This window comes from Notolepis coatsorum (genome assembly GCF_963971535.1).
Source record: "Notolepis coatsorum genome assembly, chromosome: 1".
In the NCBI taxonomy this organism is placed as follows: domain Eukaryota; kingdom Metazoa; phylum Chordata; class Actinopteri; order Aulopiformes; family Paralepididae; genus Notolepis; species Notolepis coatsorum.
In genome coordinates this window covers 306,881,397-306,906,396 of record NC_140165.1, presented here as the reverse complement: position 1 = coordinate 306,906,396, position 25,000 = coordinate 306,881,397, and the positions used below count along the sequence as shown (strand labels likewise).

At 49.0% G+C, this 25,000-nt stretch overlaps 1 protein-coding gene across 1 annotated transcript in view; it reads right to left on the bottom strand.

Moving 5' to 3' along the window:
- LOC311225697 (1-phosphatidylinositol 4,5-bisphosphate phosphodiesterase eta-1-like) overlaps positions 1–25,000 on the bottom strand; it is a gene marked incomplete at both ends in the record, with an annotated part of 154,140 nt that overhangs the window by 35,451 nt on the left and 93,689 nt on the right. The window contains 2 exons of the mRNA XM_084311094.1: positions 642–754; positions 24,960–24,992. Coding sequence (XP_084167220.1) covers positions 642–754; positions 24,960–24,992 — 146 coding nt within the window. The remainder of the gene's footprint in view (positions 1–641; positions 755–24,959; positions 24,993–25,000) is intronic.

Sequence of the window (25,000 nt, the reverse complement as noted above, 5' to 3'; positions counted from 1 at the left end):
CTCCCTTTCCCAGACCCGACCCCGTGGGGGCAGGGTTTGACAGCCATGCGCAGGCAACCAGGCACTTATACGCAGACAAAGAGCCTCAACAGATCAGCTAATCTAATCTGCTAAAACTCCACGTCTGTTATATTAGATATGACACATTTATAGGACTACATTATGAGTTTCCAGTTGAGTATAGAGTGGGTTCCAAAGTTCTTGAAATAAGTGACCCTGGTTGTGCTTTTCAAGCGTTATCTTTTCTAAGGGAAGAAACTGAGATATTTGTTCTATGAACATATTGAATGTTGGTGAGATTTCATTTTTCCATAGAAGAAGTATACATTTCTTTGCAAAATATGTTATGTATACCAACAGTCTGCATTTCTTTTGGTCTAAGTGGCAGTTTGTTATATTATTTAATAGATAGACACATGGTAATAACTCAAATTCCAACTCCATGACAGATTTAGTAAATAAGTGGATCTTGTTCCAGAAATGCTTCAATTTGCTACATTGCCAGAACATATGCAGAAATGTCCCTTCTTTAATTTTACATCTTAGGCAATTTGGTGAGTTTTCTTTCGAGATTTTTTTCATTTTTACAGGAGTAAGGTAGAATTTATGAATAAATTTGAATGAACTAGATTAAGGGTCACCTGTTGAACTGTCCTCCAGCCTCCCTGCCTGATCCCTCCTGACCGTCCTGTCTCTCCTGGACGTCCTCCTCCCTCTCCACAGCCTGGCCGCTCAGCCTGGTCTTGGAGTGCCTCTGGAGAGAGGAGACACATGCATGCACACACACGCGCGCGTGCACACACACACACACGCACACGCAATCACACACACACAGACATGCAACCACACACACACACACACACACACACACATTATAAATGCTGTATTCGAATCCACCAATCAAATCATACATACATTACATAACATTAAAACATTTCAGAGATTCAATATGGTTTTGACTAATTGTACCTCCCACCATCACCACACACACACACACACACACACACACACACACACACACACACACACACACACACACACACACACACACACACACACACACACACACACACACACACACATACATTATGCAATACAGTGTAACTCTGCAACATGTTATTCTCGTACTATGAAATATGTATACGGCTGTGAAGGAACTGTACGCCCACGCATACTGTACATTATAGCAGCAGCACATTATAGTATATATATGTAACGCATGATTCTGCCCACACACACACACACACACACACACACACACACACACACACACACACACACACACACACACACACACACACACACTGGTATCATGTCAGACCTGTTTGACAGACTGTGTGCTGTTGTCTTTTTCAGAGTGGAGAGAGAGAGAGAGAGAGAGAGAGAGAGAGAGAGAGAGAGAGAGAGAGAGAGAGAGAGAGAGAGAGAGAGAGAGAGAGAGAGAGAGAGAGAGAGAGAGAGAGAGAGAGGGGGGGGTACAGAGAGAGGGAGAGGGTGGGGTACAGAGAGAGAGAGACTGTGTCCATGTGCGTGTGTATACAAAAATAAACATTTAAATAGTGTGCTCTATGCTGCTGGTAAATCATAGTGTGTTGTTTGTGGAGAATGTGTGCGTGAGCTACAGTGGTGTTAAGGAGAGGATGATGAGGGTTATAGTAATTACAGGGTTTGGGCTGCTTGCCAACACATTACATTCAACACAACAGCAGAATATATATATATGTGTGCGTGTGCGTGTGTGTGTGTGTGTGTGGGTGTGTGTGTGTGCCTGTTTATGGGTGTGTGTGTGTGTATGTGTGTGTGTGTGTGTGTGTGTGTGTGTGTGTGTGTGTGTGTGTGTGTGTGTGTGTGTGTGTGTGTGTGTGTGTGTGTGTGTGTGTGTGGGAGGATACCATGATGGACAGACAGACAGAGAGAGAGAGAGAGAGAGAGAGAGAGAGAGAGAGAGAGAGAGAGAGAGAGAGAGAGAGAGAGAGAGAAGAATGAAGAGGATGAAGAGGATAAGTGTGTGGGGGGGGGGCAGAGGAGGAAAAGAGGAGGCAATGACAGGTGAAGGGAGGAGGGAGGAGGGGGAGGGAGGAGGGGGGACGAGGGATGCTAGAGGAGATGAAAAGAAAAAGGTTTATAGATGAAAGAGGAGAGGAATAGTAACCAGACTTAGGGATGAGAGGAACGTAGGGAGAGAAACATCTGCAAACTGATACGGTCAGATTGATGCAGTCAAATTGTGTGGTCAGACTGTGTGGTCAGACTGTGTGGTCAGACTGTGTGGTCAGCCTGTGTGGTCAGAGCTCTTGAGTCTGTTGGATGAACCGACTGATCTGGATCCACTGAGCTCGGACCGGATCGAAGCCCCCTGCAGTTTACATGGTTCTCCTGGTTAACCCTTTAGCTACCACACTATAGAAGGTTAACCCTTTAACTACCACACTACAGAATGTTAACCCTTTCACTACCACACTACAGAAGGTTAACCCTTTCACTACCACACTACAGAAGGTTAACCCTTTCATTACCACACTACAGAAGGCTTTCACTACCACACTACAGAAGATCAACCCTTTCATTACCACACTACAGAAGGTTAACCCTTTCATTACCACACTACAGAAGGCTTTCACTACCACACTACAGAAGATCAACCCTTTCATTACCACACTACAGAAGGTTAACCCTTCCACTACCACACTACAGAAGGTTAACCCTTTCACTACCACACTATAGACGGTTAACCCTTTCACTACCACACTACATAAGGTTAACCCTTTCACTACCACACTGCAGAAGGTTAACCCTTTCACTACCACACTACAGAAGGTTAACCCTTTCACTACCACACTACAGACGGTTAACCCTTTCACTACCACACTACAGAAGGTTAACCCTTTCATTACCACACTACAGAAGGCTTTCACTACCACACTACAGAAGGCTTTCGGCGTTGCTACCAGCTTGGCTGGTCGTTCATACTAATACAATTGGCAGTATTAGGGGGTGGGAAGCTGGTGGGTGGGGATCGGACGTTGTGGACAGCGACTCCTACAGGTCGGTTGGTGCGCCTGCGCAGTAGAATCAGGAAGCGACGGGGGCGGCGTGACCCTCCCACGCAGACCCCCGACGCTGAGAGATCGCGCTGTGCAGGTGAAAAGATGCGACGGCTGCCTCCTCGAGTACCGGAGGGGACACGTCATGCAAGGCTTCGTCCACATTGCAGCCGGCTTGTGGGAGGCATGGCCTAACAGCGTTCGAGACAGGGGAGGGTAGAATTGGACAATACGAAATTGGGGTAGGGAGAAAAATAGAAAATGGGGAAAAAAAGTAGATAAAAAAATAAAAAAGACTGATAAACCAAGTACCCCCCCCCCCCCCCCCCCAAAAACAAAAAAGAACCATGAGCCTGCTCTTTGGAAAGGAACTGAGCCAAAAGATAAGGCTCTCATCAAAGAGCCGTAATTCCCATCACTAATATCACACAAATGGCCCGTCCACACAGACAACGCACCGACCAGTGGCGAGGTGCCACATTGTCGGACTAGGTGAGAATGAGCCCTCCCCTGTACATTAGTACACTGCATAGTATTGTGTATTGTATATTATATGGTAACTCAGAACATTGTACATATGTCTATACCGAACACTGTGACCTCATTTTCTTCTTCTAAATTCATGCTATATTATGTTATTATGTTATTTGATACTATCTTGTCTAGCACAGTCTCTGGAGCGTAACAGTAAGAAGCATTTTGTATGAAAGTATTCTGTACTTCTGTATGACAACTATTAAAGAACTTGAACTTGAACTTGGGGCGCCCCAGTGGCGCACCATGTAATTTTCTGTATTTATTTATATTTTTTGAGAAATGGTAACTTGGTGATCCTTTTCTGTATTTAAAAAAAATACATGGTTTTCTGTTTTTGAGAAATGGTCAAACTTATCCAAATATGCTATTTTTACGGAGAACAGTGCAGCTGCAACAGATAGCACTTTAGTGATCCTTTTCTGTATTTAAAAAAAAATACATGATTTTCAGTTTTTGTGAAATGGTGACACTTATCCAAATATGCTATTTTTATGGAAAAGTGTGCAGCTGCAACAGATAGCACTTAGATAGATAATTTTCTGTAATTTTATTTAAAGAAATATGCTATTTGATTTACTACTACAAGCAGTGTAATGTCAACAGTACTAAGCCATTTAGACCTGAAACACCTGTTAATAATGCATTATATAGCCTGCATATACACACAAATGTGTTTCCCGGTTTCTTAAATAAACATTATTTTGAAAGCAAGCACTTTTGTCATCATTGTAGCAAAAAAGACAGGACCGGAAAAGTCTTTATCATGTGTAGGGGTGCCCTGGAATATTTTATTGAACACAGGGTGCCTTGGCAGCAGAAAGGTTGAGAATCCCTGCGCTTAAAAGATATCTTTAAATATCTCTCGCGCCTTGGAGGAGACTGCATCAGAGGAGATTAGATCCAGAGCAAACGTCTGTGGGACGCATAGCTCACAGCTGTAAGGATTCTCAGTCTGGGATTCGGAGATAAGTATACGATGATCTTCAAATTAAGATTCCACGATGTATTTCTCGATTTCTACTTCTGTTCTACAGGGATAATCCCATTTCACTCCATCACATCGGTTATCGGTCCTGGTGATTACGTTCAGGGACTTGTCATTCTGAGTCTCTCACGTCTGACCAATACAAATGCCACACTTCTGCTCTTGATGAATATCGTGCATTAGCCCAGGACTCTCAGTCACACTCAGGATTACTGACAAGCCATTACCCATGATTCCACACTCCCGGGGAGCGATTAGAAAAGTAAGGTTATCCTATAACCCTAGTTATAGCGAGCGCTCTGCTCTATTGGAACTATCCCTTTATCCATTCTAACAATGAAAAACTTTCTCCACATGTACACACCTATTTACCTCCGCCTGGCCACACCCACATCCGCTCCTATATAAGCCACACAATCAGCTCCTTCCCAAGTCTTTCACCACCGACGGCGAAGACCATGGGGTCCTCAGTGAGTCAGAGCAGAGCGCTCGCTATACTCATATAACTAGGGTTATAGGATAACCTTACGTTATAGATCGTATAACTTTACGCTCTGCTCTATTGGAACACAGGAGCTGAGCAGAGCGAAAAGCTCGACAGATGTACTCGCTGAGGCCCCCTACAACCATCAGAACTGGGGAGGACCCGAGCCCCCCGGCCCTCCCTAGTGGAGGACGGGAGGGAGATCGGATCAGACTGTGCAAAGAGGGTTTAGCACCTCAAACGCACAGGGTGAGCAGACCGTGGGACTTAACTTTGTTCATCCCACATGCCACCAGGGAACGGACGGGAAGCAAAAAAAAAAAAACGTCACAGCCCCCAACATCACGGGTCGAAGGTCAAGACCCCAACCCCGTGGCAAGGCTGCAGCAGCGGAGCGTGGAGGAGGTCCCAGCCCTAGGACAACCTGAGGACTAGGACCCCCTGAAAAAAGGGGCCTGGTGAGGCCCCAAGGAGGTTGTCCCTCAATCCAGGCAACAGGCCCCAAGAGCAGAACTCGACCTGTGCGTGGAGCACTGCGGACTAGACAGGTGCCTAAAGGGTCTACTGCAAGAACAGTATCCCGGCGGAAGGGGTGTTCGGTATGCTGTGCACCATGTCATAACCTCCACAAACCCGACCCCCCAATCCAGCGGGTCTAGGTTTAAAGAAGAGGCTGACACAATTGGCAGACGTCATGAAAGATGCGGGGCATACTCTCAGGCAGACGGGGTCAAGCCCGGCCTCAACCCGAGAGTCGACTCTGCTACCAACACACCGGAGAACCAACCACCCCCCTATGTTTAGTTTAACAGGAGGCGGTTGTTCCCTTAACCCACAAAGAAAACTCAGAAACATAACTGCGCTTATACACAGGCTATACAAGCAGTACAAGTGTTTCAGTTTTCAAAGGGTTAACCCAGGCCAACAGGTCGACGAGAACGAGTTCGGACCTGGGCCTGGCGGACCGGGACCTATACAGGGATGTCTAGAGGAGTTGACAGCAACCTCCCCGACAGCCCCCTCCCATCCCCGCCTAGCAGGGGGGAGGGGTGAAACAAATGGAGAAGGACCAGGCCCCCTAACACAGCGCAAGGTACAACACAGTATGGACCAAGCACGCCACTGTTAAGGGCAACTCGTAGTGGCATACATATGACACACACATCCACAACATCAATCCCTGCGACGCCCGGCCCGACCCAGCATTTTCCCCCCGGAAAAGCACAAAGTCCTTCAGGGTAGCAGAACTGCTCTGCGCCCTGGCGGACAACGGGTTAACTGACCTGGTCCGGCGCGACCAGAACCAGTCCTGCGTCCTAGTCACGCCACCATCCCCAGTCCTAAGAGGGGGGTAGGTACACGTGTTGATCCAAAACATCACAGAGGGTGCCACCAAGACGGTCAGTACGCGAATGCACTGCTCCTGGTGGCCTACCTCATGGGCGTGAGACCCCTCCGCCAATGTTTTGATCTACTCCGTCATCTCCCCCCGGAGATGCGCGTGAGCCGTCGAGTCTAACCTAGTGCACTGGCGCTCGGTAGAGATAAAATCTCCTTCCCAGCCGCCCGCATAAAAAACGCTGTTTCTATACGTGGTTCCACATTGAAAGCACCCAGGGAACACGTCGAGAACCCGAAACACGTCAATGGTGAATTCTAATAAGAAACACCAGACAACTTTCCCTCCATGCTGTCTGGGACGAGCAGCAGGAAGCCGGTCTATAAGACACAGATGTTTGTAAGTGTAGCTGTACAATAAAAGAGTCGAGTCGCGCTGGTTCTTAATGCCGTGTATTGCCAAGCAACAAGTAAACAAACCACACCTTCCCCAGGAAGTGAGACACGTCATATCATACAGGCACCGGCCCAGCACGCCCACAAGGCGGAGCTGTAGCCCAGCCTGTAACATCTCCCTTCCTTTAGTAAGTAACAACATCAATCCGTGCAGACCTAAGTAGTATCAAAACACCTCATCAATAACAACCACAATTAAACACAGAATCACAATTTTCCCACATTCCCATTCCCTTTTTTTTTTTTTTTATATCTTACAGTCCATACGCATGTGCACAGTCCTTGTGTGCTGGGGTGCGAGCGTGACTATGTGTGTGTGTGTGTGTGTGTGTGTGTGTGTGTGTGTGTGTGTGTGTGTGTGTGTGTGTGTGCATGTGTGCGTGTGAGACAGTCTCAGTTTGTGTGCGACCTAGAGGTTAAGTCTGTCCGGAGGCCGTAACGGCCTCCCGCTCCGGGAGAAGGCCCGGGCCTGTAACTCACGGCCTGGTGTGTTACCAGTCTGCGGGGAAGACGGCGTCGACCTCGGGGCTGATGACTTTGGAGACTCCTCAGGACCGCTGACGACCTCTTCGGTGCTTCCCCCCCTCGCAGGCTGTTCTGGGGCCAATTCTGGGTGAACTGACGGCTGGGGAGGGGCCGCTTCTGCTGGTCGGAGATCAACCCTGTTGCGGCGATACGCAGTTCCCTCCACGTCGACCAGATAGGACCGGAGTCCCAACTGCTGCAGGCACACGCCTCTTCTCCATCGGCCCGTCCTGTCACCCGGGAGTGGCTTCATCCGTATGGGCTGGCCGACGTTCAGCTCCGGCAGATCCTTCGCCGATCGGTCATACATCAACTTCGCTGCCTGATGTTTCACTCTCAGCTTGTCCGGGACCCCTGTGACGACCTGAGGTACCAGCAGCTGGTCGGCCACAGGGAGAAGGGTTCTCAGTCTCCGCGACATAAGCCGCTGTGCAGGGCTGCACTGCATACCCTCAGTGGGTGTGTTTCTCCAATGTAAAATGGCCTTCCAGGGGTCCTCTCTGGCCCGGTCTGCCTTTCTGCACAGGCTCTTCACAATCTTTACCGCCGACTCCGCTTTGCCGTTAGCCTTCGGGTGCCTCGGTGAGGACATAACGTGCTCAAAGCCCCACTCCCTCGCAAACGCCCGGAACTCCCCACCGGCAAACTGGCCGCCACCATCAGAAATGGCCCTGTCTGGGACCCCGTGGCGAGCAAACTGTGCCTTGCATCGTCGGATCGTGGTGTCCGCTGACAGGTCAGGGAGCAAGTCGACCTCCCAGAAGTCCGAATAGTGGTCCACCACCAGAAGAAAGTTCTGTGCTGCATAGCTGTACAGGTCCATGCTTACCAGCTGCCAGGGCCGTGTGGGGAGCGGGTGTGACATCATAGTCTCTTTCTGTTGTTCGTGTGCATACTCATTGCACACGGAGCACTGCTGTACGTAATCTTTGACTTCCCCTTGCATACCGGGCCAGTACAATGTATCACGAGCCTGTCTGTAGCACGCCTCGGCCCCCACATGGTTGTAGTGGATCCGTCTCAGCATTTCCGGACGCATAGCTTTCGGAATTATGATGCGCTGACTCCTGTAGAGCACGCCATCCTGTGCACTTATCTCGTCCCTGATGGCCCAATAGTCCCGGACGGCTAAAGGGGTCTCCTCTCTGTGGTCTGGCCATCCCTTCAGCACGACTGACTTGAGTGTTTGCAGACACACATCCTCCTCAGTGTGTGTTCGAATCTGTGCCAGACGTTGGCTGCTGACGTTCAGATAGTCCGCCTGCCGAATGGCGGCCGTGTCCCACTGCTCCTGCCGCATGCTGCAGACCATTTCCCGTCTGTACAGTGTATCTGTTCTCTGTGGTGGGGTGGTGGCTCTGCTGAGTGTGTCACTTATGTACATTTCGGGGCCTGGCTTGTACACCACCGCCAGGGAGTAGTTCTGCAGTGTGAGGAGCATGCTCTGAAGGCGCTTTGGCGCACTGAGGAGAGGCTTAGTGAAGATGGACACCAACGGGCGGTGGTCGGTCTCTGCAGTCACATCACCCCTCCCATATAGGTAGTAGTGGAAGCGTTGACAGGCGAATACGATGCTTAGACACTCCTTTTCTATTTGTGCATAATTTTGCTCCGTTTGGGTCAATGCACGAGAGGCAAATGCGACAGGCTGTCCCCCCTGAAGCAAGCAGCAGCCCAGACCCGTCTGACTGGAGTCGCTCTGTACGGTGACCGGCTTGTGGACGTCATAGTACCTTAGGACTGGCACCGCCGTGATCAGAGCCTTGATTTCCTTCATGGCAGCCTCATGTTTGGGCAGCCAGTGCCACATCACATCTTTGTCGAGCAGTCTCCTCAGAGGCTCACATACCGCTGACAAGCGTGGCATGAATCTCGACAGGTAGTTCACAAACCCAACACATCGCTGGACCCCTTTTGCGTCTGTGGGGTTTGGCATGTCCAGAACCGCCCTGACCTTGTCAGGGTCAACCTTGAGGCCCTCTGCGGACAGTATGTGGCCGTGGAAGCGGACCTCCTTCAGTCGAAACTGCAGCTTTTTCAGGCCCAGTCTCAGCTTTACCTCTCTGCATCTGTCCATCAGAGCGACGAGGTTCGTGTCATGGTCGTGGTTGGCCTCATCCTCTGTGTCCCCACAGCCCACTATGAGGATATCATCAGCTATGGGCTCAATCCCCGTCAAGCCAGCCAGCAGCTCATGCTGCTTTCTTTGGTACAGCTCTGGAGCCACTGACACACCGAAAGGGAGTTTTAGCCAACGTTTCCTACCCCACGGTGTCCAGAACGTTGTCATCAGGCTGCTCTCTTCGTCCAAACGGCACTGTAAAAATGCATCCCGTGCATCCACCAGCGTGAATATACGTGCCTTTGGCAGCTTATACAGCACGTCATCCAAAGTGGGCATCAGGTAATGGGACCGTTTCAGAGCTCGGTTAAGGGGCTTTGGGTCTATACACAGTCTCAATTTGTCTGGCCTTTTCACTATGACCAGATTGCTAATCCAGTCCGTGGGTCGAGTGACTGTGGTCAAGTGCCCATCTTCTTCATATTTATCCAGCTGTGCTTTAACAGCTGCCTTCAGGGCCACTGGAACGTTCCTGGGAGCACACTGCACCGGCGCCACCGTGCTGTCCAGCTCAAAGTGAATATCACCGGGCAGAGACTCAACAGGGCTGGTGAACACATCATGGTAGGTGCTGACGAGCCACTCTTTGGTCAGTGACACCTTCCTGCAGTGCTCCACTTTATTCAGCTCCTCAGGAATGGTGAAGCGTATCAGACCAAGCCTCTCACATGTCTCCCCCGAAAGCAAGGGCCTCTGGCCAGTATGTACGACTTCAAAGTCCAGTCTGTGCGTCTTACCCCTAATGACGCATTGTGTGCTGTACACCCCCAACGAGCTCATCCACTCACTGTTGTAAAGTTTCAGTTTGATGAAGCTCTTCTGAAGGGGTGTTCTAGGTGCCAGTCTTGACTTGTCCTTGATGCTCATCACATTGCATGTGGCTCCCGAGTCGAGCTGGCACCTTTGGAGGCCTTTTTGCAGTGGTAGGTTGACAAACCACTTTTTACCTTGAGTGTTCACAGCCCCCACGCTCTCTACTGTGTACACGTCTCTCTCCTCCCGGTCGCTGTCCTCCCGTTCCCCTGGCCATGGGTCATCCACAGCATTTAACTGGCGAGCCTGCTGGCCTCTTTTCATGCAAACTTTTGCAAAATGGTTAGCCGTGCCACATGAACGGCATGATTTACCAAAGGCGGGGCACTGGTCACGCCCACGTTTGTGCCGTGTGCCACAGTACTTGCATTCACCAGTGTCTCTCATGTTCTGTGGCTGTGCCGATGTGTTGGCCTCGGATGGCCTGCTGGCAGGCCTCCGTCCATATCGCTGCCCTTGTGTGGCGTTAACGCTGTCCCCAGGCCCGGAGCTGCCGCTGCCCAGAGACATGGTCTTTAACCTACTGTCCATGACCTCAGCTGCTCGACAAATACTGATGGCCTGATCCAATTTAAGGTCCTTTTCTCTTAATAAGCGCCGTCTAGCGCCCTCATCAGTTATCCGTAGGACAATACTGTCTCTTATGAGTTCATCTTTAATAGCTCCATATTCACAAGAGGCAGCCTTTTCTCTCAGTCTTGTAACAAAAGCATCAAACAGCTCTCCATCCTCCTGTTTCAAGTTGCCAAAAACGTACCTCTCGAATATCACGTTCTTAGCCGGTGTGAAGTATTGCTGCAGTGCTGTCAGAATAGCCCCCACATCTTTTTGTTGCGCCACGGTGAGTCCCAGGTTGTGTTTGTAAATATGACGACAGTCATTCCCCATTAACCGTCTGAGCGCCGCCGCCTGTACTGGCTTTTCCTTCTCGCTGAGCCCGGTCGCAAGCAGATAGTCCTCGAACTCTGCTTGAAAGCTCACCCAGTTGCCGTGAATGTCTCCCGTCATCTTCATTGGCTCCGGAGGCGGAATGCTGGATGCCATTGTCGCCACAAACTCTCACCCAAACAACACATAAACGTCCGCTGTTATTGCAAACAGCTGTTTCGGGCCGTATATAAATCCTCTTTGGGTCCTCCTAATCCCACTTCTGACACCATGTTTGTAAGTGTAGCTGTACAATAAAAGAGTCGAGTCGCGCTGGTTCTTAATGCCGTGTATTGCCAAGCAACAAGTAAACAAACCACACCTTCCCCAGGAAGTGAGACACGTCATATCATACAGGCACCGGCCCAGCACGCCCACAAGGCGGAGCTGTAGCCCAGCCTGTAACAACAGACACGGGTCTCATATGACGTGTCTGAGGGTAAACCCTGTCAATTCTGCTCTTTACACAAGAGGGGAAGACAGAAAATCCCCCAGAGAGACCTCTATGTGAGTAACAATTGAAAAAGATATATGTAATAATTGAGCCAAGGCCCAATACATACTTTAATAGAGAGCAGAGCAGAAAACAAACAGTTTTCGAATGCATCGCATCATCCAACTTTGACAATGACAGCGGTCTGCAGCACAGAGCTTGAAAACTCACGGATGTCTCATGGCCAATAGAAAACGCGCCTAGTGACGTATTCCATGACCGGGGAAATCCCGTGACCCACCCATCCTAATATGGAGTGGAACCAGGGAACCCCCCCCCCCCCCCCTTCCCCCTCCCTGTGACACGCTGACCCCACAGCCCGACAGGGAGACTGACAGGCAGGAGGCCCACCCCCCTGGCTAATCAGTAAAGGGGGAGGGGTTTATCAGTTCACCCCATATGACAACAAAGCAGCGCCATGACACCAGTTAGGACCTTGGTACAATAGCTATATATGTAATAAAAAACTTCTGCAGGCTAACACTCAACCCAGTTGTGGACTCAATGCCACGTTTACCAAATTAAGGACCGTCCACGAGTTAACTCGTGTTTCGATTCCACCCGTTGTGGACCAGAGTCACGAGTTAACTCGTGGCGAGTTGTTATTGTTTTATTCCATATTAATAACCGTATTAACGTCCCCGATCGACTCTGGGGACCTACCTGCATATTTGATTTCCGCAACATGCAATACCGGCCAAATCCTCTTAGGGGCGCCATCGCTCCACTGCAGTATCATTGAGGCCGAATGGGATTTTTTTTTTACTATGAGCCTGGATCCCAGCCGAACATCCTCCATCTTTGATCACGTTTCGGAACGCAGATTTCAGCCTGGAATAATGGGATTTATGATCAGCCAATGGACATATCGATCTACCAGATGCAGATGAATAATGGGGAAATGCTGCCGGCGATCACATGGGCTGACGGTAGGACACACTTCCCCCAAATTACAGCCGGATTGGACATTGTTGTAAAATGCAAGCGATCGATCATTGAATGTGGCTACTTGAACGCACACTGTATTGCTAATCAATAATACTAATCGGCGTCCCCCGCCGCCCCCATTTCATCCATAGATGATCTGTAATAGTCCGGATGCTAAGCAGTTTGTTTTATTTCATTCGTATATATACAACAGAAATGGCGTTCGATATAACGTGACTAGCCTTTAGCCCTATAAATAGCTTCCCAGAAAAAAGACGAGACGAAAACTGCGATAAAGCTAATATTCACGACGCTATAAAATGACAACCAACCGATGGATTTTTATTTTCTTTAAGCCATTATGAAGGCACGGTTTATGCACTCAAGTGACAATGAGAATGGACAGATAGCAATACTATTGTGAGGTTTGGTTCTTTCCCCACCACGGGCTTCTTAAAGTACTGTGATGATTTGTCCGTTGCTCACCTACTCGCTCTGTTCCTTTAAGATTTCGGTTAATTAATTGCATTCTCCTCTTCACACGCTTCTTCCTGTAGATGCCGTTTGATTGGTGCTCCCCCAACCACACGCTTGTCAATCTCATCCCGCAGCTGTCACAGCTTGTCATTAAGCATCCCTTTTGCTTTATATACCCCGATTCCCCATTTAGTGTTGTTGGATCGTTCTGATATATTCTCTGCATTTGCCGTTCCTTCCGTCGCCTGCTTTTCCCTGTGCTTTGCCTCCCAGGACTCTCGAGGAGTATTCCGTTTGGACAACCCGTTCCCCGTTACGAAGCGCTCGCCCTGTATGATCTGCTCGCTTCACGCACAGCGCTCTGGTGAGTTTTTGCAAGACAGTCTTTGGACTCAATCATTTTTCGTGTGTGTAAACACTGAAGAGATCCTGTTTTTCGTTCAGACTGTCTCTCACCCTTTTTGCCTGTTTTGGATATTCATTGGGATTCAGTATTGTTTGGACATTGCTCACTGTGTGTCTCACACCGAAGATTCTGTCACTTGGATTATCTGTTTTGGGACAAGTCACTTCACCTGTCACCTGTCTGTTCCCAACTGTTCACTGAGCTAACCCGCTCTCTCTCTCTCCCTGTTCCGCTACCACCTCGGAGTACTGCCGGGAGGATTCTGCAGAGCGGCTCTGACATCACGGACATATTCCTCAAACGTAACCCCCCCGGGAGAAGCTGCAGAGCAGCAACATTCCTCACATGCTTGTTTCCCAGTTTGTTTCTGTTCTCAACCAAGTTCTTTCTGTTACTCTGTAAAATAAACAAGCCCTAGTGTTGTGAAGGATCAGATTAAACAGAATATATATATTTATTTATATATATATATTTAAATAGTGTTTGTATATCATTTGATATCCCCTGTATATTCCTTGTACAATATGCACTGAATATCCCTTTAGTCTACTAAACAGCCCATAATAGTTTCATTCTACCATTGGACGAGAACCTGGCGCCAGGTTGCCATACCCCTAGGTCCAAGTTCAATCGTGCCGCCCAACATGTCGTGGCAAGCCCCGGTTAGGCGTAGGAATATGTCTGGCGAAATACGAGTGGTACTATTTGTTCATAGCGCATATATATATGGCGCAAGTAAAGTAGAACTTTCCTTTTTAGTCCAGTTCTTTACCCTCCAACAGAGTGACAGACGCGAAGCCTCACCCACGACGCACGTGTGGTGTAGTAAGGCCTACTTGGCCTCAAAATAGGCATTGAGATATCGTGCGGATTAATAGTTGAATAGTCATAGTTTGGCACTATACCGTCGAGTTGGACGTATTCTATTAAGCTAATAATAGTCTATTTATGTATGGTGCATCGTTCGGTTAGAGTTATAAAGTTATCAGTACCCCCATCGTTCCTGACGTTATCTGGACGCTTAACCAGGCTGGGCAGACCCCTAGTGGTGCTTGCATCCGAGGAGCTCCGGGCCAGGGCGACTGGACCTGTATATTGGATTACTCTACCCGGACGACGGCGAGCCTTCCACGGCTTGGATTATGCTTTGGGTGCTTTGATTATTCCATGGATAACGGCCAACACTGCGGAGTGTTGGAACTACCCCCCGGAGAGGACTCCAGGTGAGACGGCGCTCTACACCAGTGAGGTCGCCTCACGTCTCTCCGTTGTGGACCGGCAGCTACCGTCCACCAGAGGGTCCAGCTGTATTCGTCTGCGGACCGAGGTTCTGTGGGCACCGTGTTCAAGACTTTGAATTCTCCCAAGAAACCGTCGGCCAGATGGGATACCGCCAGCGGCTTCTCTAACCCTCCCCTCCTACTGTCTTACAACCAGCGGGACCCCCCCCCCCCCTTAGTGTATCCAGCTATAATCATTTAAGTACCATCGCTATAGTTTCCTAAATATCCAGGTTGTATACTTACTCCCTGCGTAACCAGAGATTGGACATTCAATGTTGATTTACCTACGAATACTCATTTGCCATACAAGTGCATATTTCAAATCATAAGTGTAAACAAGTGAACGTCGTATATACCTTTTGCTATATTAAACCTTCGATTTGTACATTTGTGTGGATTCGTTTCATCAGGTGGGAAAGTGTTCATCATACTTATATCATGTACTGGATGGCCAGAAGTTAAAGTACAAGAGGTAGTGGTATTAAATACCATATCTAACAATACAGTCAGGGAATTGTACCCCTCAGTTACAATTGGTCCTTCGAGCCGGAGGGTAACTAGTGTAATATTAATATAGTGTTATTAATATTGAAATGGCCTATGATGAACACTCCACGAAACGGTCCTCCTAACCTAGAACGCCCGCGGCGCAGACGACAGACACCTCAGTACTTAGAGGCTTACACTGTCAGTCAACTACCTAGCCTTCGACAAACGGTAAACGCGGTAAAAGTAGAAAGTAAAATTATGTCTGACCTTAACGACCAGGTTTCCCCGACCACAGAGGCCCTAGTAGGTCCTAATGTAACTGACCAAGCTCACGGTGGGGACCAGGAGGGAGCGGACATGCCTTTACCCCCCGCCACTACCCAAGAAGTAGTCCCCGACCAGCACCGGGAGGAAGACAACCCTACAGAGAGAGAACTCTGCACGGAAGAAGAGGAGGAGAGCGCAGAGGAAATAGAGCTCCAGGACTCCCCAACGAGTACCCCCAGGAGCGGCTCACGCAGGAGCGGCTCACCTCCACAACCGCCTTCCCCCAGCGAAGCGGAGAGGATGCTACAACAGGCGTTCCTCGTCAGCCTGACAGCCTCTACCGAACGCGATCGACTTCAGGGTGAACGCGACCGTCTCCAAGCACAACAACGGAGCGAAGAAGAGCGCACACGCCTGGAGATGAGACGCCTTCAGACAGAAGAGAATATGGCAAGAGACCGGGCCGACGCCCAGCGCGCCGCTGCCGGTGCCCAAAGAGAAGCAGATCTCACCAAGCGCGAAGTCGAGCGCGACAAGTTACAAGCGCAGCTAATGGAGCAGCTGATCCGCAAGGCAACACCCTCTCCCTCCGCCAGGGGTTCAAGGAACTCGTTGAGACAACAGTCAAGGGCAGCGTCTCCTCAACGAGCAAGCGACGCTGAACTTGACCAACAGACCGAGCCTAGACCCCCCGCAGACCCCCTTCCCAGACCGGTCCAAGCGAGACCCAGCTACAAGGAAGGAGCGGCATACACTGCGGAGAAGCTAAATAAACAATTACAGGATCTGGAAGATCTGATAGAGGAAGAAGAGGGAGAGGAGGAGAACCAAGCCCGACGACAGCACAGTACTCCACCGGACCAGGAGGTCCAGTACAGTCCAGGCTATACCCCCGCGGCGCTGCGCTACAGACCCCCGACTCTATTCGCGGGTGAGCACGACGCACGACCAGCCCCGAGGAATAGCACCTGGACCAGCGGGCCATGGTACCCTGTCAGTACCAGCCCACAGCAAGGCGCAAGAGGGGACTCGCCCAGGAGGTCTCTCCCCCAACGCTCGCCGATGTATCAGCCATCCACGGCGTCATACATTGCCACGCCGTCATTTCCAGACTTCGCCTATGAGAGTCGAGCACAGTACACGGAGCTCCGGATGTGCTTAGAGACAATGATGGTGGATGTCGCTGATGAACGCCACAAGTATGCAATATTACTGAAGCACCTGAAAGTACCGCGAGCGCACAATATAGCGCTAGCCTATGCCACCTCTTCGACACCATACACAGCGGCCCTAGCGGCGCTGGACCAGAGATATGGAGGTATATGGGATTACGTAATCCAAGAGATAAGGCATATTGATCGCCTACCCCCAGCCACAGACAATCGCTCATTAGACGACCTGTCAATCAAAGTGCAGTCCCTGGTAGGGATGCTGGGAGCGCAACGGGAAAAGGGCATGCATGAGCTATACGCCAACTCTAACGTCGAGAGGATTTTGGAGAAGCTGCCACCCGCAAGACAGGAGCGCTTTAGGCGGCAGAGAGACTACCGGGATCCCAACGGCCCCGAGCCATCCCTCCTTGATCTAGCCGACTTCCTGGCGAGAGAAGTCAGCAGCTTACGACTGGATACATTCGGGCGGAGCACGCCAAGCTCCAGAGAGGGACCCAGGAGAATAAATGATGGAAGAAGATCGGTGACTGTCATGCACCAATCAGAGTCAGTACCGAGCAGTAAGAGTCACAGCACCCCCTCGAGAAAAGAGAAGTGGAAGATAGCGTGTCCCTACTGTGAGAAAGAACACTGGCTGTCACAATGTGACCTATTCACAAAGATGAATGCAGAAGAAGTGAGTCAATGGATAAAGTCCAACAGGCGCTGTTACCGATGTGCGCGGCCACACATGGCAGCCGAATGCCGCCTAAAGAAAAGGTGCAGTCGGTGCGATGGAGCCCATCTAGATATACTACACGACAGTAACAGAAGACAGCCTCCACCTGCACCATCGCGCGGCACCAAGGCAAGTGTCATGTACATTGACCCCGCCAGCAGCAGCGGCGCCCAAGTGCTCTTAAAGGTAGTCCGTGTGACATTGAGCTACCAAGATAAAGTCATGGACACTTACGCCGTCCTTGATGACGGGTCAGAGAAGACCCTTCTGCTCGCGTCCGCTGCGGCCCAGCTGGGACTGCGGGGGAGCAAGAACGAAATGACGATTCGGACAATAAGAAGAGATTTAAAGACGATAAAGGGCGAGAATGTCTCCTTCACTATCGCAGCAAACGGGCAGCCAGAGCGACGGTACAAGATTACAAATGCTTTCACCAGCCAAGAAATAGGACTATCGCAGTACACCTACCCTGTCGCCAAGTTGATGGATAAATATGTGCACCTGCGCCAATTACCTATCCCGCTCATAGACGGCGCTACCCCGACCCTGCTGATAGGCTCCGACCATGCAGAACTCATAGTCCCGATTGACCGGGTCCATACAGGACCCCGAGGCTGTCCTGCAGCAGTCGAGACCCGCCTAGGATGGACACTACAAGGCCCCCTCGCTAAATCTCTCAACCGAACAGCAGCCACTAGCTGCCTCCACTCCAGAGTGACAGAAGAAGACACCACTCTCCTGCAGCATGTCGAGAGGCTATGGACACTAGAGACAATGCCCTTTAAGAACGAAAAGAAAGACATTCGTTCTAAAGAAGACATTTACGCCATCAACCTACTCGAGCAGGGGACAAAGAGAGTCACAGTCGGCGGAGTGATGAGATACGCAACTCCACTCCTGAGGCGAGAGGGAATGCCCACCTTTCACGCAAAGAAAGACGCCACGGAGCGCTATCTATTGAACACGGAGCGGCGCCTAGCCAAAGACCCCGCTCAAGAGAGTGTGTACCGCGCTGAGATTGAGAAGCTAATCACAGCGGGACACGTAACAAAGATTGACATTAAAGAGGCCGATCAGACGACCGAATCATGGTACGTGCCGCATCACAAGGTCCATCACAACGGCAAGGATCGCATTGTGTTTAACTGCAGCTACCAGATCGGATCCCAAAATCTGAATAAAGAGCTCTTGCCCGGCCCCACACTCAGCCCCTCCCTACTAGGCGTGCTACTGCGCTTCCGCCAGGACAAGGTGGCTATCAGCGGGGATATCAAAGGGATGTTCTTGCAGGTGAGACTAGTAGAGGAGGACAAGCCTCTGCTGCGGTTCCTATGGAGAGAGAGGATCGGAGATGAGAACCCAGCCATCTACCAGTGGGAAGTACTCCCCTTCGGAACCAGATGCAGCCCATGCTGTGCTACATTTGCACTACAGAAACACGTCGCAGAGGACCCAACAGCAGATGAAGAGGTCCAACACAGTGTGAAGAACAGTTTCTACGTGGACAACTGTTTACAAAGTGTTTCGACTCAAGAAGAAGCCGAGGCTCTCCTAATCAAGTTACGCGCCTCCCTGATCAAAGGCGGCTTTGATCTCAGGCAGTGGGCCAGCAGTGACCCGCACGTATTGCGCAGCCTCTCCCCCGCGGACAAGGCTGCCAGCAGCGAGACCTGGATGGCGACCATCCCAGGAGAAGCTCAAGAAATGACACTAGGACTAGTCTGGCGCTTCAAAACAGACTCGCTCCACTATAGACACAAACCCTTGGCTCCAGAGCAGGGAAGGTCGACGGCGATACCGACCACCAGACGGAGTGTGTACAGAACACTCGCCAGACAATATGACCCGTTGGGATGTATTCTACCTTACACCACCAGGGCAAAGATGATTGTACGAGCACTATGGGACAAGGACCAGGGCTGGGACGACCCAATACCCGCACACCTTGCCTCAACATGGAGAGAGTGGGAGACGGAACTCCGCTCACTCCCAGGCGTCAATATACGCCGCAGCTACTTCCCATCCACAGTGAGGCCAGAGACATGCGAGATTGATCTACACGTCTTCAGCGACGCCTCCGAAGTAGCCTACGGATCGGTGGCCTACTTGCGTGCCCAAGAGAAGGGAGGAAAGATACACACTGCTTTCATCCTGGCCCGCTCAAGAATAGCCCCACACAAGCAACAATCTATCCCACGTCTAGAGCTCTGCGCAGCCCTAGCAGGAGCGCATCTAGCCACGTTAATCCAACGTGAACTCACCATTCCGGTGCACAGAACAATCTTGTGGTCAGATTCCACGACAGTACTCACATGGATCAAGTCTGATTCATGCAGATACAAAATCTTCGTGGGAGTCAGAGTCACCGAGATTCAAGAGTTAACAGAAGCAGCGAGCTGGCGGTATGTGGACACCAAACACAACCCAGCTGACGTCATCACCCGGGGAATGTCTCTGGATGACCTAACCCGTCGCAACATCTACAGTGACGGACCAGAATTCCTCAAGCTCCCGGAAGGAGAGTGGCCTACGCCCACCCCACGGGAAGCAAGTAACGAGGAGGCTGAGAACAAGAAACCTATGTTCTGTGGACTGAGCACAGTCGCCTCCACAGACCCCAACATAGATGACTGCATTACCCTAGCGAGTGCGCAGCAAAGAACATTCCTGCGGCACCACCCAGAGATTCAGTCCACCACCGACATGTCAGCAGCTGACTACGAAGAAGCAGAACTTCTTCTACTACAACGAGCCCAGATAGACTCGTTCCCCGATGAGCTAGACTGTCTACAGGGAGGAAACCCCGTCCCATCAGACAGCAGACAGCTCCACCTGGCACCAGAGAGTGACGCCCATAATCTCATCAGAGTGGGTGGTCGCCTGCGGAGAGCCCCCGATCTACCGGATGATATTAAGTACCCGATCGTCTTGAACAGCCGACACAAGGTCACAGAGCTGATCATAAAGAAATACGACGAGGATGTACACCACGCAGGAGCAGAGAGAGTCCTCACGGAGATCGAGGGAGTATTGAACTCAAAGACCCTCGGTTACGTCTCCAGTGATGTAGCAGATGTCGACCCAGTCACCCCCAACACACTCCTAATGGGGCGGCTGGACCCCGCGCTACCCCAGACAATGTACAGGCCTGAAGAAGCGAACGGCCGAAGAATGTGGAGGTACAGTCAAGTACTAGCTGACAAGTTTGGGAGCAGCTTCCTACTCCACTACCTACCGTCTCTACAGACCCGCCAGAAGTGGGTAAAAGAGAGAGACAATTTGACAGAAGGAACAGTCGTCATGATTATTGACCAGTCACTACCCAGAGCTATGTGGCCGGCTGGCCGCGTAAGCAAAGTGATCACCGGTGCCGATGGCAAGGTCCGAGCAGCTGAAGTACTCGTCCAAGGGCGCACTTACACACGTCCCGTGGCGAGGCTCATAGAACTGCCCCGACTCCCAGATACTATCGATGATGACCATGACCCCATGACTTTGTGAGTTGACTGACCCTTACAGCGGACCTTGAGTGGTAGACAGTGCGGTTAATCTGTCTCTGCTTAGCTAATTAGGTGGGACTAATTAGGGGGCGGCTGTTGTGAAGGATCAGATTAAACCGAATATATATATTTATTTATATATATATATTTAAATAGTGTTTGTATATCGTTTGATATCCCCTGTATATTCCTTGTACAATATGCACTGAATATCCCTTTAGTCTACTAAACAGCCCATAATAGTTTCATTCTACCATTGGACGAGAACCTGGCGCCAGGTTGCCATACCCCTAGGTCCAAGTTCAATCGTGCCGCCCAACATGTCGTGGCAAGCCCCGGTTCCGCGTAGGAATATGTCTGGCGAAATACGAGTGGTACTATTTGTTCATAGCGCATATATATATGGCGCAAGTAAAGTAGAACTTTCCTTTTTAGTCCAGTTCTTTACCCTCCAACAGAGTGACAGACGCGAAGCCTCACCCACGACGCACGTGTGGTGTAGTAAGGCCTACTTGGCCTCAAAATAGGCATTGAGATATCGTGCGGATTAATAGTTGAATAGTCATAGTTTGGCACTATACCGTCGAGTTGGACGTATTCTATTAAGCTAATAATAGTCTATTTATGTATGGTGCATCGTTCGGTTAGAGTTATAAAGTTATCAGTACCCCCATCGTTCCTGACGTTATCTGGACGCTTAACCAGGCTGGGCAGACCCCTAGTGGTGCTTGCATCCGAGGAGCTCCGGGCCAGGGCGACTGGACCTGTATATTGGATTACTCTACCCGGACGACGGCGAGCCTTCCACGGCTTGGATTATGCTTTGGGTGCTTTGATTATTCCATGGATAACGGCCAACACTGCGGAGTGTTGGAACTACCCCCCGGAAAGGACTCCAGGTGAGACGGCGCTCTACACCAGTGAGGTCGCCTCACGTCTCTCCGTTGTGGACCGGCAGCTACCGTCCACCAGAGGGTCCAGCTGTATTCGTCTGCGGACCGAGGTTCTGTGGGCACCGTGTTCAAGACTTTGAATTCTCCCAAGAAACCGTCGGCCAGATGGGATACCGCCAGCGGCTTCTCTAACCCTCCCCTCCTACTGTCTTACAACCAGCGGGACCCCCCCCCCCTTAGTGTATCCAGCTATAATCATTTAAGTACCATCGCTATAGTTTCCTAAATATCCAGGTTGTATACTTACTCCCTGCGTAACCAGAGATTGGACATTCAATGTTGATTTACCTACGAATACTCATTTGCCATACAAGTGCATATTTCAAATCATAAGTGTAAACAAGTGAACGTTGTATATACCTTTTGATATATTAAACCTTCGATTTGTACATTTGTGTGGATTCGTTTCATCAGGTGGGAAAGTGTTCATCATACTTATATCATGTACTGGATGGCCAGAAGTTAAAGTACAAGAGGTAGTGGTATTAAATACCATATCTAACAATACAGTCAGGGAATTGTACCCCTCAGTTACACTTAGTTTTTGGCTAACTCTGAAACTACTCTCTCTGTGCCGTTTGCGTTTGGGGTCGGTGTCAAACCATAACAACTATAAAGTATATATATAGCTATCCAAAAGTACATCGGTTTGTTGACAAACCCTGGTCGTCTAGAACCATATTACACTGCAAACCGTGGTCGTCAATGTGTTAAACGTAGAACATGAACACACACAACCCCCTTCATACAATAAAAAAGGCAAAAGTTCACTCTTACTACTGCAAGAAGAACGCTGTCTTTTATGACGAGAAAAGACATAAGTCCTGGACCAAGTGCTAGCTGAGGGTTCACACCGTATCCCCAAATATATAGTGAATCAACACACGTTTTGTAACAAAAAACAGTCCCTTTAGGACCCTTTATTTAATAACAAAATCATATTTTGGGGGGGGGGGGGCAAACAGGGAAGTCACTAGCGTCGCCTGCCGCGTGCAGAACGCCGTTTTCCCAAACGGGAAGCCGGCCCGGAAGGACGGTGCTGAGGAGCCTCCTGGTCACGTCGATCCCTACCGTTCCCCCCGCAGTCTTTTTGGTTATTGTTATCAACTTTGGACCGGTACTAGATAAGGCTTTAGGCAAATGGACCCATTTTGTTTTCCAGGCCATACCTATCAGCTGGAACCTGTAAGAGGCCTCTGTTTGCAAGATCATTCAAATGGCAGTAAAAACAACTTAAAAACTTAACTTAACTTAAAAATAAAAAAAAAAGCACTCAGAGTGATTCTTCCTATTGTTGATGAAAATTCTGAATGTTTCCTTTGAAAAGAGACCAGACTCATGCATGTGCTATAAGTATAAAGTATAATAAATTGCAGATTACTTTGGGTATGCAATGTTCAGGCGTTTTCTGAAAAATGTGCCCGCCTGTTAAGAGGTTAATGTTAATGTTTTGTTTTAATGTTTTGTTTTATTAAATCAAGCAAGCAAGGCTTCTCAGCTTCTCCTCTCGCATCAAAACAGTTGCCCTAAGCGCCAAAACGGGAAGTGGCGAGGTTCATGGGAAATGTGGTCTTATCATAAGAACTAGGCTGCCAATTGTTTCAGCAATAATCTCATTGTTTTACTTTATATATAGGAAGGTATCACAATAAATATGACAATGATATATTTTGGTTGATATTCTCCTGGTAGCTGCTTTAATCAGGGGCGGACCTTCCTACAGGCAGAGGGGGGCGCAAAAAAAAATAAAATAAAAGAAAAAATTTCGTGCAGTTTTGGCGCCCCCTCTATATCTGCAACCATTATTTTTACATTAAAAAAATTCTAACATAAGGGAAAATGAGCCAAAAATCTAAAACGGTCGGTCGGTCTGAGCCTCAGCTTTAGGTGTTCACAGTCAGAACATGCTAGAGCGCTGTGCATTGATGGGTATCGGTCAAGTGTTTATAGAATTGAACGTTGAGGAAAGAAAGACTAACGTTAGAGAACTATGAAGAAAAAAGCCAGGTCCGCCCCTGGCTTTAATGCTGATTATAGGTAATAAATCGTCTTGAATAGATTTATCTAACAATTGTCCTTTTTTACTAAATTGGCTATTAAATACATTTACATTTACATTTAGTAATTTAGCTGATGCTTTTACCCAAAGCGACTTACAAGTCATGTACGACAAGTCAACAGGAAGGGTACAACTCTTTCAGCTGAGTTGTTCATGTGTTCAATGTTCATCAAAGTGTTGAAACTTGAGTGCTGCAGTGTCGAGTGCACAGTAGTAGAGACATGCAGGGGTGTAAAAAGTACCCAGAAATTATACTTAAGTGAAAGTATGGGTACCGTCTCAAAATCGTACTCAAGTAAAAGTCAAACTATCATGCTAAAAACACACTTGAGTAAAAGTTAAAAGTATCTACTTTTAAATGTACTTAAGTACTAAAAAATAAAAGTAAACACTTTTTTTTATTCCCGGGGCAAAGAAATGTTCCATTTCGTCCTCTTCATCACTCGTACTAACGTTTGTGGCCATCTTCTGTAGCTTGTCACTCTGACTGTCCATTCTTCTGATAGCAGGTGTTTAATGAAAGATCCCAGATTTCTAGTCTTTGCACAAGGACCAATCAGCATGGGTATGGGCGGGTTCATTTTCCATTGATGGGGATTCGATTGGTTGTTTTTAAATAAAATGCGGCCGCAGGATTAATAACGTTAACGTTAGTTCGGCCAGGGAAACAAATATACTGATTAAAATAGTTGGACCTGCGAGATTTGTACTTTGTAGGTCTGCATTTTAAATGTAAGGAGTAAAAAGTATGTTTTTTTTCTCTGAAATGTAATTGAGTAAAAGTACAAGTATACAAACCTAATAATACTCGAGTAAAGTACAAATCCCCAAAAAACAGTACTTTAGTATTGTAACAAAGTACAATTACTCAAGTACTTTACACCCCTGGAGACATGTTAGTATATTAGGAAGAGTGCATGATTACTGTAGGTGGAGGACAGTAAGACGGACATTTGAGCACCCAGAGAAATAGAGATGTCTCACCTTCTGCTTGAGTGTGCTGATGAAGGACCTGCTCTGGGATT